Raw genomic sequence first — 10,325 nt, 5'->3', positions numbered from 1 at the left:
AAAAGAAGAAATACCAATAGTAAAATTTTTATTGTATACCAATAAAGAAATGGATACTAATCATCAACTGATAAACCCATAAAAACTATCCATTAAAAATTATTTCTAATAACAATATTTATTTAGTATAAACAAAAGAAGCACAATATCTCGATAATTGATTAAAAACAATATTTATTCAAAATGATTTAAAAACAAACATGACCTGTATGTGTGGGGACAAGAGAGCAGCCAGAACAGGTGGCAAGAACCATTAAATCAGGGCTAAAAAATCAATTAGGAGGTCAATAGCACCATGAATAATACATTAATCATATTAAATATAAATATAAAAAGTGACTAAAAAAAATTCATTTCATATCCCAAAAATATATCATTATAAATATTTCATGACCAATGAAGTGTAAAAAAATAAATAAATGTGCATAAATTAATATTAATTATCAAAGTAATAAATATACATATATTAATACAAAGTGCATAAGGTAATATTTTTACACCACCATCAAATAGTATATAATTTACTATAAATTAAATGCAGACCTCATATAAAATAACAAAAGTATAATTAATACTGCATAATAGTGCATGAATTAATAATACATATACAAGTAATAAATATGCATCATATATTACTTAGAGGTGCACAAAATGTTAGTAAGCCTCCATAAAACAATGTATAAATTACTCAGTATAAAAAAACTTTCATGGATGCAGACCTCACATGTGATGAAATGAATAGAAAGAGCCCATAATCAAAGGGAATACATTACCCACCACCACCATGCCCCCGCACACACCACTCCAACGCGCGTTTCGCTTCACCCGCTTCATCAGGGAGTCACGCTGCAGCACACCGGCAGAGAGAGAGCAGGCACATTGCTGGGCTCACGCTGCCCCCTGCTGGTCATGCTGCAGCACACAGGCAGAGGGTGAGCAGGCACATTGCTGGGCTCACACTGCCCCCTGCTGGTAATGCTGCAGCACACAGGCAGAGGGTGAGCAGGCACATTGCTGAGCTCACACTGCCCCCTGCTGGTAATGCTGCAGCACACAGGCAGAGGGTGAGCAGGCACATTGCTGGGCTCACACTGCCCCCTGCTGGTCACGCTGCAGCACACAGGCTGAGAGTGAGCAGGCACATTGCTGGGCTCACACTGCTCCCTGCTGGTCACGCTGCAGCACACCGGCAGAGGGTGAGCAGGCACATTGCTAGGCTCACACTGCCCCCTGCTGGTCACGCTGCAGCACACAGGCAGCAAACCGGCAGAGGGTGAGCAGGCACATTGCTGGGCTCACACTGCACCCTGCTGGTCACACTGCAGCACACAGGCAAAGGGTGAGCAAGCACATTGCTGGGCTCACACTGCCCCCTGCTGGTCACGCTGCAGCAAACCGGCAGAGGGTGAGCAGGCACATTGCTAGGCTCACACTGCCCCCTCCTGGTCACACTGCAGCATACAGGCAGAGGGTGAGCAGGCACATTGCTAGGCTCACACTGCCCCCAGCTGGTCACGCTGCAGCACACAGGCAGAGGGTGAGCAGGCACATTGCTAGGCTGACACTGCCCCCTGCTGGTCACGCTGCAGCAAACCGGGAGAGGGTGAGCAGGCACATTGCTGGGCTCACACTGCCCCCTGCTGGTCACGCTACAGCAAACCGGCAGAGGGTGAGCAGGCACATTGCTAGGCTCACACTGCAGCACACAGGTAGAGGGTGACCAGGCACATTGCTGGGCTCACACTGCCCCCTGCTGGTCATGCTGCAGCAAACCGGCAGAGAGTGAGCAGGCACATTGCTGGGCTCACACTGCTCCCTGCTGGTCACACTGCAGCACACAGGCAGAGGGTGAGCAGGCACATTGCTGGGCTCACACTGCCCCCTGCTGGTCACACTGCAGCACACCGGCAGAGGGAGAGCAGGCACATTGCTGGGCTCACACCGCCCCCTGCTGGTCACGCTGCAGCACACAGGCAGAGGGTGAGCAGGCACATTGCTAGGCTCACACTGCTCCCTGTTGGTCACGCTGCAGCACATTGGCAGAGGGTGAGCAGGCACGTTGCTGGGCTCACACTGCCCCCTGCTGGTAACACTGCAGCACACAGGGAAAGGGTGAGCAGGCACATTGCTGGGCTCACACTTCACCCTGCTGGTCACGCTGCAGCACACAGGTAGAGGGTGACCAGGCACATGGCTGAGCTCACACTGCCCCCAGCTGGTCACGCTGCAGCACACAGGCAGAGGGTGAGCAGGCACATCGCTGGGCTCACACTGCCCCCCGCTGGTCAAGCTGCAGCACACAGGCAGAGGTTGACCAGGCACATTGCTGAGCTCACACTGCCCCCCTCCTGGTCACACTGCAGCATACAGGCAGAGGGTGAGCAGGCACATTGCTGGGCTCACACTGCCCCCTGCTGGTCAAGCTGCAGCACACAGGCAGAGGTTGACCAGGCACATGGCTGAGCTCACACTGCCCCCCTCCTGGTCACACTGCAGCATACAGGCAGAGGGTGAGCAGGCACATTGCTGGGCTCACACTGCCCCCTGCTGGTCACGCTGCAGCACATTGGCAGAGGGTGAGCAGGCACATTGCTGGGCTCACACTGCCCCCTGCCGGTCACACTGCAGCACACAGGCAGAGGGAGAGCAGGCACATTGCTGGGCTCACACTGCCCCCTGCTGGTCACGCTGCAGCACACAGGCAGAGAGTGAGCAGGCACATTGCTGGGCTCACACTGCTCCCTGCTGGTCACGCTGCAGCACACAGGGAGAGGGTGAGCAGGCACGTTGCTGGGCTCACACTGCCCCCTGCTGGTAACACTGCAGCACACAGGGAGAGGGTGAGCAGGCACATTGCTGGGCTCACACTTCCCCCTGCTGGTCACGCTGCAGCACACAGGTAGAGGGTGACCAGGCACATGGCTGAGCTCACACTGCCCCCCCCGCTGGTCACGCTGCAGCACACAGGCAGAGGGTGAGCAGGCACATTGCTGGGCTCACACTGCCCCCCGCTGGTCACGCTGCAGCACATAGGCAGAGGTTGACCAGGCACATTGCTAGGTTCACACTGCCCCCCTCCTGGTCACACTGCAGCATACAGGCAGAGGGTGAGCAGGCACATTGCTGGGCTCACACTGCCCCCAGCTGGTCACGCTGCAGCACACAGGCAGAGGGTGAGCAGGCACATTGCTGGGCTCACACTGCCCCCTGCTGGTCACGCTGCAGCACACAGGCAGAGGGTGAGCAGGCACATTGCTGGGCTCACACTGCCCCCTGCTGGTCACGCTGCAGCACACAGGCAGAGGGTGAGCAGGCACATTGCTGGGCTCACACTGCCCCCTGCTGGTCACGCTGCAGCAAACCGGCAGAGGTGAGCAGGCACATTGCTAGGCTCACACTGCCCCCTGCTGGTCACGCTGCAGCAAACCGGCAGAGGGTGAGCAGGCACATTGCTGGGCTCACACTGCCCCCAGCTGGTCACGCTGCAGCACACAGGCAGAGGGTGAGCAGGCACATTGCTGGGCTCACACTGCCCCCTGCTGGTCACGCTGCAGCAAACCGGCAGAGGTGAGCAGGCACATTGCTAGGCTCACACTGCCCCCTGCTGGTCACGCTGCAGCAAACCGGGAGAGGGTGAGCAGGCACATTGCTGGGCTCACACTGCCCCTGCTGGTCACGCTACAGCAAACCGGCAGAGGGTGAGCAGGCACATTGCTGGGCTCACACTGCCCCCTGCTGGTCATGCTGCAGCAAACCGGCAGAGAGTGAGCAGGCACATTGCTGGGCTCACACTGCCCCCTGCTGGTCACGCTACAGCAAACCGGCAGAGGGTGAGCAGGCACATTGCTAGGCTCACACTGCAGCACACAGGTAGAGGGTGACCAGGCACATTGCTGGGCTCACACTGCCCCCTGCTGGTCATGCTGCAGCAAACCGGCAGAGAGTGAGCAGGCACATTGCTGGGCTCACACTGCTCCCTGCTGGTCACACTGCAGCACACAGGCAGAGGGTGAGCAGGCACGTTGCGGGGCTCACACTGCCCCCAGCTGGTCACGCTGCATCACATTGGCAGAGGGTGAGCAGGCACATTGCTGGGCTCACACTGCCCCCTGCTGGTCACACTGCAGCACACCGGCAGAGGGAGAGCAGGCACATTGCTGGGCTCACACTGCCCCCTGCTGGTCACACTGCAGCACACAGGCAGAGGGTGAGCAGGCACATTGCTAGGCTCACACTGCCCCCTGCTAGTCACACTGCAGCACACAGGCAGAGGGAGAGCAGGGACTTTGCTGGGCTCACACTGCCCCCTGCTGGTCACGCTGCAGCACACAGGCAGAGGGTGAGCAGGCACATTGCTGGGCTCACACTGCTCCCTGCTGGTCACACTGCAGCACACAGGGAGAGGGTGAGCAGGCACGTTGCTGGGCTCACACTGCCCCCTGCTGGTAACACTGCAGCACACAGGGAAAGGGTGAGCAGGCACATTGCTGGGCTCACACTGCAGCACACAGGTAGAGGGTGACCAGGCACATTGCTGGGCTCACACTGCCCCCTGCTGGTCATGCTGCAGCAAACCGGCAGAGAGTGAGCAGGCACATTGCTGGGCTCACACTGCTCCTGTCACACTGCAGCACACAGGCAGAGGGTGAGCAGGCACGTTGCGGGGCTCACACTGCCCCCAGCTGGTCACGCTGCATCACATTGGCAGAGGGTGAGCAGGCACATTGCTGGGCTCACACTGCCCCCTGCTGGTCACACTGCAGCACACCGGCAGAGGGAGAGCAGGCACATTGCTGGGCTCACACTGCCCCCTGCTGGTCACACTGCAGCACACAGGCAGAGGGTGAGCAGGCACATTGCTAGGCTCACACTGCCCCCTGCTAGTCACACTGCAGCACACAGGCAGAGGGAGAGCAGGGACTTTGCTGGGCTCACACTGCCCCCTGCTGGTCACGCTGCAGCACACAGGCAGAGGGTGAGCAGGCACATTGCTGGGCTCACACTGCTCCCTGCTGGTCACACTGCAGCACACAGGGAGAGGGTGAGCAGGCACGTTGCTGGGCTCACACTGCCCCCTGCTGGTCACACTGCAGCACACAGGGAGAGGGTGAGCAGGCACGTTGCTGGGCTCACACTGCCCCCTGCTGGTAACACTGCAGCACACAGGGAAAGGGTGAGCAGGCACATTGCTGGGCTCACACTGCCACCTGCTGGTCACACTGCAGCACACAGGGAGAGGATGAGCAGGCACATTGCTGGGCTCACACTTCACCCTGCTGGTCACGCTGCAGCACACAGGTAGAGGGTGACCATGCACATGGCTGAGCTCACACTGCCCCCAGCTGGTCACGCTGCAGCACACAGGCAGAGGGTGAGCAGGCACATTGCTAGGCTCACACTGCCCCCCTCCTGGTCACACTGCAGCATACAGGCAGAGGGTGAGCAGGCACATTGCTAGGCTGACACTGCCCCCTGCTGGTCACGCTGCAGCAAACCGGGAGAGGGTGAGCAGGCACATTGCTGGGCTCACACTGCCCCCTGCTGGTCACGCTGCAGCACATTGGCAGAGGGAGAGCAGGCACATTGCGGGGCTCACACTGCCCCCTGCTGGTCACGCTGCAGCACACTGGCAGAGAGTGAGCAGGCACATTGCTAGGCTCACTGCCCCCTGCTGGTCACGCTGCAGCACACAGGCAGAGGGTGAGCAGGCACATTGCTGGGCTCACACTGCCCCCTGCTGGTCATGCTGCAGCGCACAGGCAGAGGGTGAGCAGGCACATTGCTGGGCTCACACTGCCACCTGCTGGTCGCGCTGCAGCACACAGGCAGAGGGTGAGCATAGCAGAGCTGCTGTGTATTTTGGCAGAACGCAGCAGTGCCCCTTTAAGCAGCATGCACGGGTTGGGGAGGGGTGTCAGGGAAGAAAGAAGAGGAACAGGAAGAGGAGGGCAGAGTCCGGACAGGCTGCAGTGTGGCCAGGTAATGTGCCTTTAAATGAAAGTGGGGGGACTGATCAGGGTGAGTGCAGGGGTGCAGAGCACTGGGGGCTGGGGAGAGAGGGGGGGGCTTCATGCAACTTTTCTAATTTGCATACGATCGTCCTTTTAATTCATTCACCAATCAGAGGTCACCCTGCCTTCTTAACCCCTTCACTGCTGTTCCCCAGGTGCTTGGTGCAATGTTCTGCAGATTCAGCTGCTGGTTTTCGGATTTTTCTGTCTTGTTATTTTCCCCTGACTGTCTCCGGCCCCGCGTGCAGCCACGTCTGCGTCCTGCCCGGTGTGGGCGACTTGATGCTGCGTCCTCTGAATGGCACCTCCCAGGCGACATCCAGTATCAGACAAGTCCTGCGGTTTTCCGTGACGTGACTATTTTACAGTTTTGGGAGAAAGAAAACCCAAAATGTGTGAGCGAGTCAGAGATGGGCACTGAGATCTGCAGCGGCAAAGTTGTGCACACCCAAAAAATCCAATGACTTTGGATTTTGGGTGCATCATATCGCGGGGGCAGCGATGCGACCACATTGACCCTTCTAAGACGCAATCTGACACCTCCATATCGCTGTGTAGCCCCATTCCCATTATTGGGATGCGAATCTAGAGAGGGATAGTGGTATCGGTGTAGTTACACCACACACAGGTGATGCCAACCATAAAGCTTGTTGGGGTGTACAGCGCCCCCTATACTGTGATTATGGTACTATGCAATGGCGAGGGTACTGGAACTGTGACCAGCAAGTCACGAAAAGTCCAATCTCATCTGATTTTTTGCAGCTTTCATGTCGCAGTAACCTCGGGGTTGCAATGTGACCCCACGCACCACCAAAGCCACCTTTAGAGTGGGTCCTTCAAGATGGGGTATCAAGTGAGAACAGGATACTTCTGTGTCCGCCTCCTTTCCTTTAGCTTTCTTTGTCGTGCCAAAGGTGCCTCCTGCTAGGGCGGATTAGTCTTGGACAGTGGAATCTATGTCAGATGTCCCAGGACCTCCACACTCCTGGACCATTCCAAGCTCAACGCACTTAACAGGAGATGGCGTTCAGGTCAGAAGTCTCACGACTGGTCCGGAAATTGCTGTCCTTCCTTGTGAATCCCGTCTATGGCTGAGATGACGTAGACGACTGGTTGCACATGGCCAAGGCTCTGCCCAGCAACAGTGGTCAATGGCTCTGCCAGGCAGTCGTCTTTTTTTATGGTCTCACCCTTAGGGTGTCCTGCTAAGTCAATTTGTTCTACTCATTGTCTCTATTTCTTTGCAGGGATCCTGACATGTCCGAACCAGAGGAAGGAAATCATTAGACCACATTGGTTGGACTAGAAAAGATGTACACGTGACCTTCATGTTTTTGTTTTGTTTTTTTTAAAATGTTTTCGTCACTTGAAAAATAATATCCAAATATCTGAGATTAAAACTTCTGCTCTAAAACTGAGTGAGATTCTCCGAAGCCCTAAGCTCTACTGTTCTTATCAAAGATGACGTCCGCCTACGATGTCCTTCGTTTCCAACTCCCAGGGCACGAAGCAGCGACGATGCGTAGCATGAACCAACTGAGGACGGAGGAACGCTTCTGCGACGTGACGGTTCTCGCTGATGGACTTAAGTTCCGAGGCCACCGTGTGGTGCTGGCCGCCTGCTCCCCTTTCCTTAGAGATCAGTTCCTTCTGAATCCCGGCTCAGAACTCCAAGTTTCTCTCATGCATGGACCGAGGGTGGTGTGGGACCTTCTACAATCTTGTTACACTGGACTCCTGGAATTCTCAGTCAGGGATATTGTGAACTACCTAACGGCGGCCAGCTATTTGCAGATGGAACACATCGTGGAAAAGTGTCGCCAGGCTTTGACACAGTTTATTGATCCTCAGATAGGTCTGAGGGACCCAAAAAGCATGGCATCACGTGGCGCAACCTCAACAACCACTACAAGTACAATTCGCCCGCTTCGTCCAGCCGAGAACTCCAAGTCCATGAAAGCGGACGAGAGCGAGGAGGAGATGCTGATGATGGCAGAAGATGAAGAAGATGATGAGGAAGAGGAAGAAGAATCTCCTGCTGATCTTTGTATTGTGAAAGTAGAAGCCGGAGGTAGTGGTGGTGGAGCAGGAGAAAAGGCGGGACGATCTTGGAGGAATGGAAGAGTGGAACGTAATTCGGTGGCACAACCAGAAGAAGCTTTGGTCAATTCTACAGTAGAGGGAGAGACTGTGGATGGAGCCGCAGTCCAACAAGGGGTCATGAAGGCCATCTACAGTGAGGAGGTGGAAGGTGGTGAGGGGGTTCTGATCATCCCCAGCAGCTATCATGAAGAAGAGGGTGAGATCCTCGATGGAGGGGTTGGTGGATGCCAAAGTAGCGTTGTAATTGATGGCAGTTCTAGAAGTTCTCTTGGTGGCCCAGGAGGCCCATCATCCCTCGGCGCGATGGTCATCGGTGATGCCAGGTTCGGCAACAGACGACTGTTGAGATGCACTAAATGTGAAGAGACTTTCCAAGGAGTGGAGAAACTGGTCTTTCACATGCGGGCGCAACACTTTGTCTTCATGTGTCCACGTTGCGGGAAGCAGTTCAACCACAGCAGTAACCTGAACAGACACATGAACGTTCACCGGGGCGTAAAGTCCCACACCTGCAATATATGTGGCAAGTGCTTTACTCAAAAATCCACTCTCCACGACCACCTAAACTTGCACAGTGGGGAGAGGCCGTACCGCTGTTCTTACTGCGACGTGCGATTTGCACACAAGCCCGCCATAAGGCGTCACCTGAAAGAGCAGCACGGGAAGACCACCGCACAGAACGTCCTGGAGGCTGGAGTGGTGGAGATGAATATCTCTGCACACAACGCCCTGGAGTCTCTGGCATCTGACATGAATACTATGATGGGTTAGAGGCTCGCGGACATTTTTGAGCTTTACGTTCCCTTTTTGGCTAATTTGCACTAATTCCCGGCCGGTTGTACTTCCTTTTTATAGACGTGGGGTTTTGGCTTTCTTGACTACTGTAGTTTGGAGACTTTACAAAGTAACGTTACCCCCTAGACCTTCGGATCGGAAGACTTGGACTCTAGTTTGTTATACGAAGAACTTTTAATCTCCCTGATTTCTGCTGTAGCAATACTGAATTTTTACAATTTGTTTAGAATTTGTCCTCGTCTTTTAGACTCCCGACTGTTGTCCCTGGAGAATAACTGTGTTCAATGAAGTGAAACAAAACATGGCCATGTGGTCATTACTGGGTTAGATTAATTACTCTGTGCTGCTGTTAATGGTTTTTGATTAATTAAACACTGTTCTAACCAGAGCCAGTTCTAGGTGCACTGCCACCCAATGGCCTACCCCAGCCTACAAAATCTCATACCGTAGTTCTGCTGCCCTGCCAAATCCAAAGGGCAATTGCCAAAACTTGTCTGGTGCTGATGCCATAATGAGTTTTCCCATCTTAGATATTCATGTGACCACTGTAGCCCCCCTGTGGGAAGATCCCCTGTGGTGGTAGTTGTGGCATACTGTTTGTCAGGTCTTCATACACATTAGATATCTGTTGAACGATGCGTCAGCCAATTATTTGTCCGACAGCCAACTCTCCCATATGAGAAAGCTGCTGGCCAAAGGGTGTCTGGGAGAAAAATGAGATCAGCAGTCCAAAATCTGACATGTCCGATCAACATCTCCCCCAATGATCACTTGCCTGGTGCCCCTACACAAGTCTTAGATATTTGGCTGAACCTGTCTATCAGCGGGTTTGGCCAACATTAATCTGTATGGGGCCTTAGTGCTCCCTCCCGTTTGGCTGACAATATGGAACAGAAACTGAAGGTTTTCATATTTAGAGGATTTTTGAGAGTTTCCGCTCACTTTCTGCTCCAAAAACTCCTCGAAACATTCAGTGTGCACCCCAGCTTATACACTAAGGCAAAAAAGTACATAAAAAATGTGTGTGGACAGACCCTGCCGTATAACATCATATTCTCTCTGAATCCTCCTAGCAGAGAAGAAAAACGGAACGGAAAAAAAACCATTCTGCAACATTGATATAAAGAAACATTGATTTCTCTTGAAAGAGAAAAAAAATAAAAGTAAACATTTCTGGTGCTTATAACTGCAAAATATTGGTTACACCTAGAACAGGTGGGGATTTGATTATTTTTGTATTCTGATTTAAAATTATTTTTGTCCAATTTTCTTTTTTATATTTTTTGCTGTTTTTAGTATTTAAAAATCAAAATCACCTTTTACCTGGTTCAAATAAAAAAAGTAGCTGTAAGAGTGTAGAAAAGTCTGATCTATGAAAAGATAACATTTTGTGACACAATCGGTAGACGAAAAGGG

At 53.4% G+C, this 10,325-nt stretch overlaps 2 protein-coding genes across 4 annotated transcripts in view; both read left to right on the top strand.

Annotated features, from left to right (window-relative positions):
* Positions 1-5,877: 5,877 nt before the first annotated feature.
* EHMT2 (euchromatic histone lysine methyltransferase 2) overlaps positions 5,878-10,325 on the top strand; it is a 40,183-nt gene continuing 35,735 nt past the window's right edge. For all 3 annotated transcript variants that reach the window (XM_073548786.1, XM_073548783.1, XM_073548784.1), the window contains exon 1: positions 5,878-5,979. In XM_073548786.1, the coding sequence (XP_073404887.1) occupies positions 5,893-5,979 (87 nt within the window). In that variant the 5' untranslated portion in view covers positions 5,878-5,892. The remainder of the gene's footprint in view (positions 5,980-10,325) is intronic.
* Positions 6,112-9,297, top strand: ZBTB12 (zinc finger and BTB domain containing 12). The gene is made up of 2 exons (XM_073548787.1): positions 6,112-7,042; positions 7,259-9,297. The coding sequence occupies exon 2, from the start codon at positions 7,473-7,475 to the stop codon at positions 8,883-8,885; it is 1,413 nt and encodes a 470-aa protein (XP_073404888.1). The 5' UTR covers positions 6,112-7,042; positions 7,259-7,472; the 3' UTR covers positions 8,886-9,297.

Source organism: Dendrobates tinctorius, unplaced genomic scaffold (genome assembly GCF_039654945.1).
Source record: "Dendrobates tinctorius isolate UK_male_01 unplaced genomic scaffold, ASM3965494v1 ptg000158l, whole genome shotgun sequence".
NCBI lineage: Eukaryota > Metazoa > Chordata > Amphibia > Anura > Dendrobatidae > Dendrobates > Dendrobates tinctorius.
Note: the sequence above shows the minus strand (reverse complement) of the source record. Positions and strands in the feature narration are given on the sequence as shown.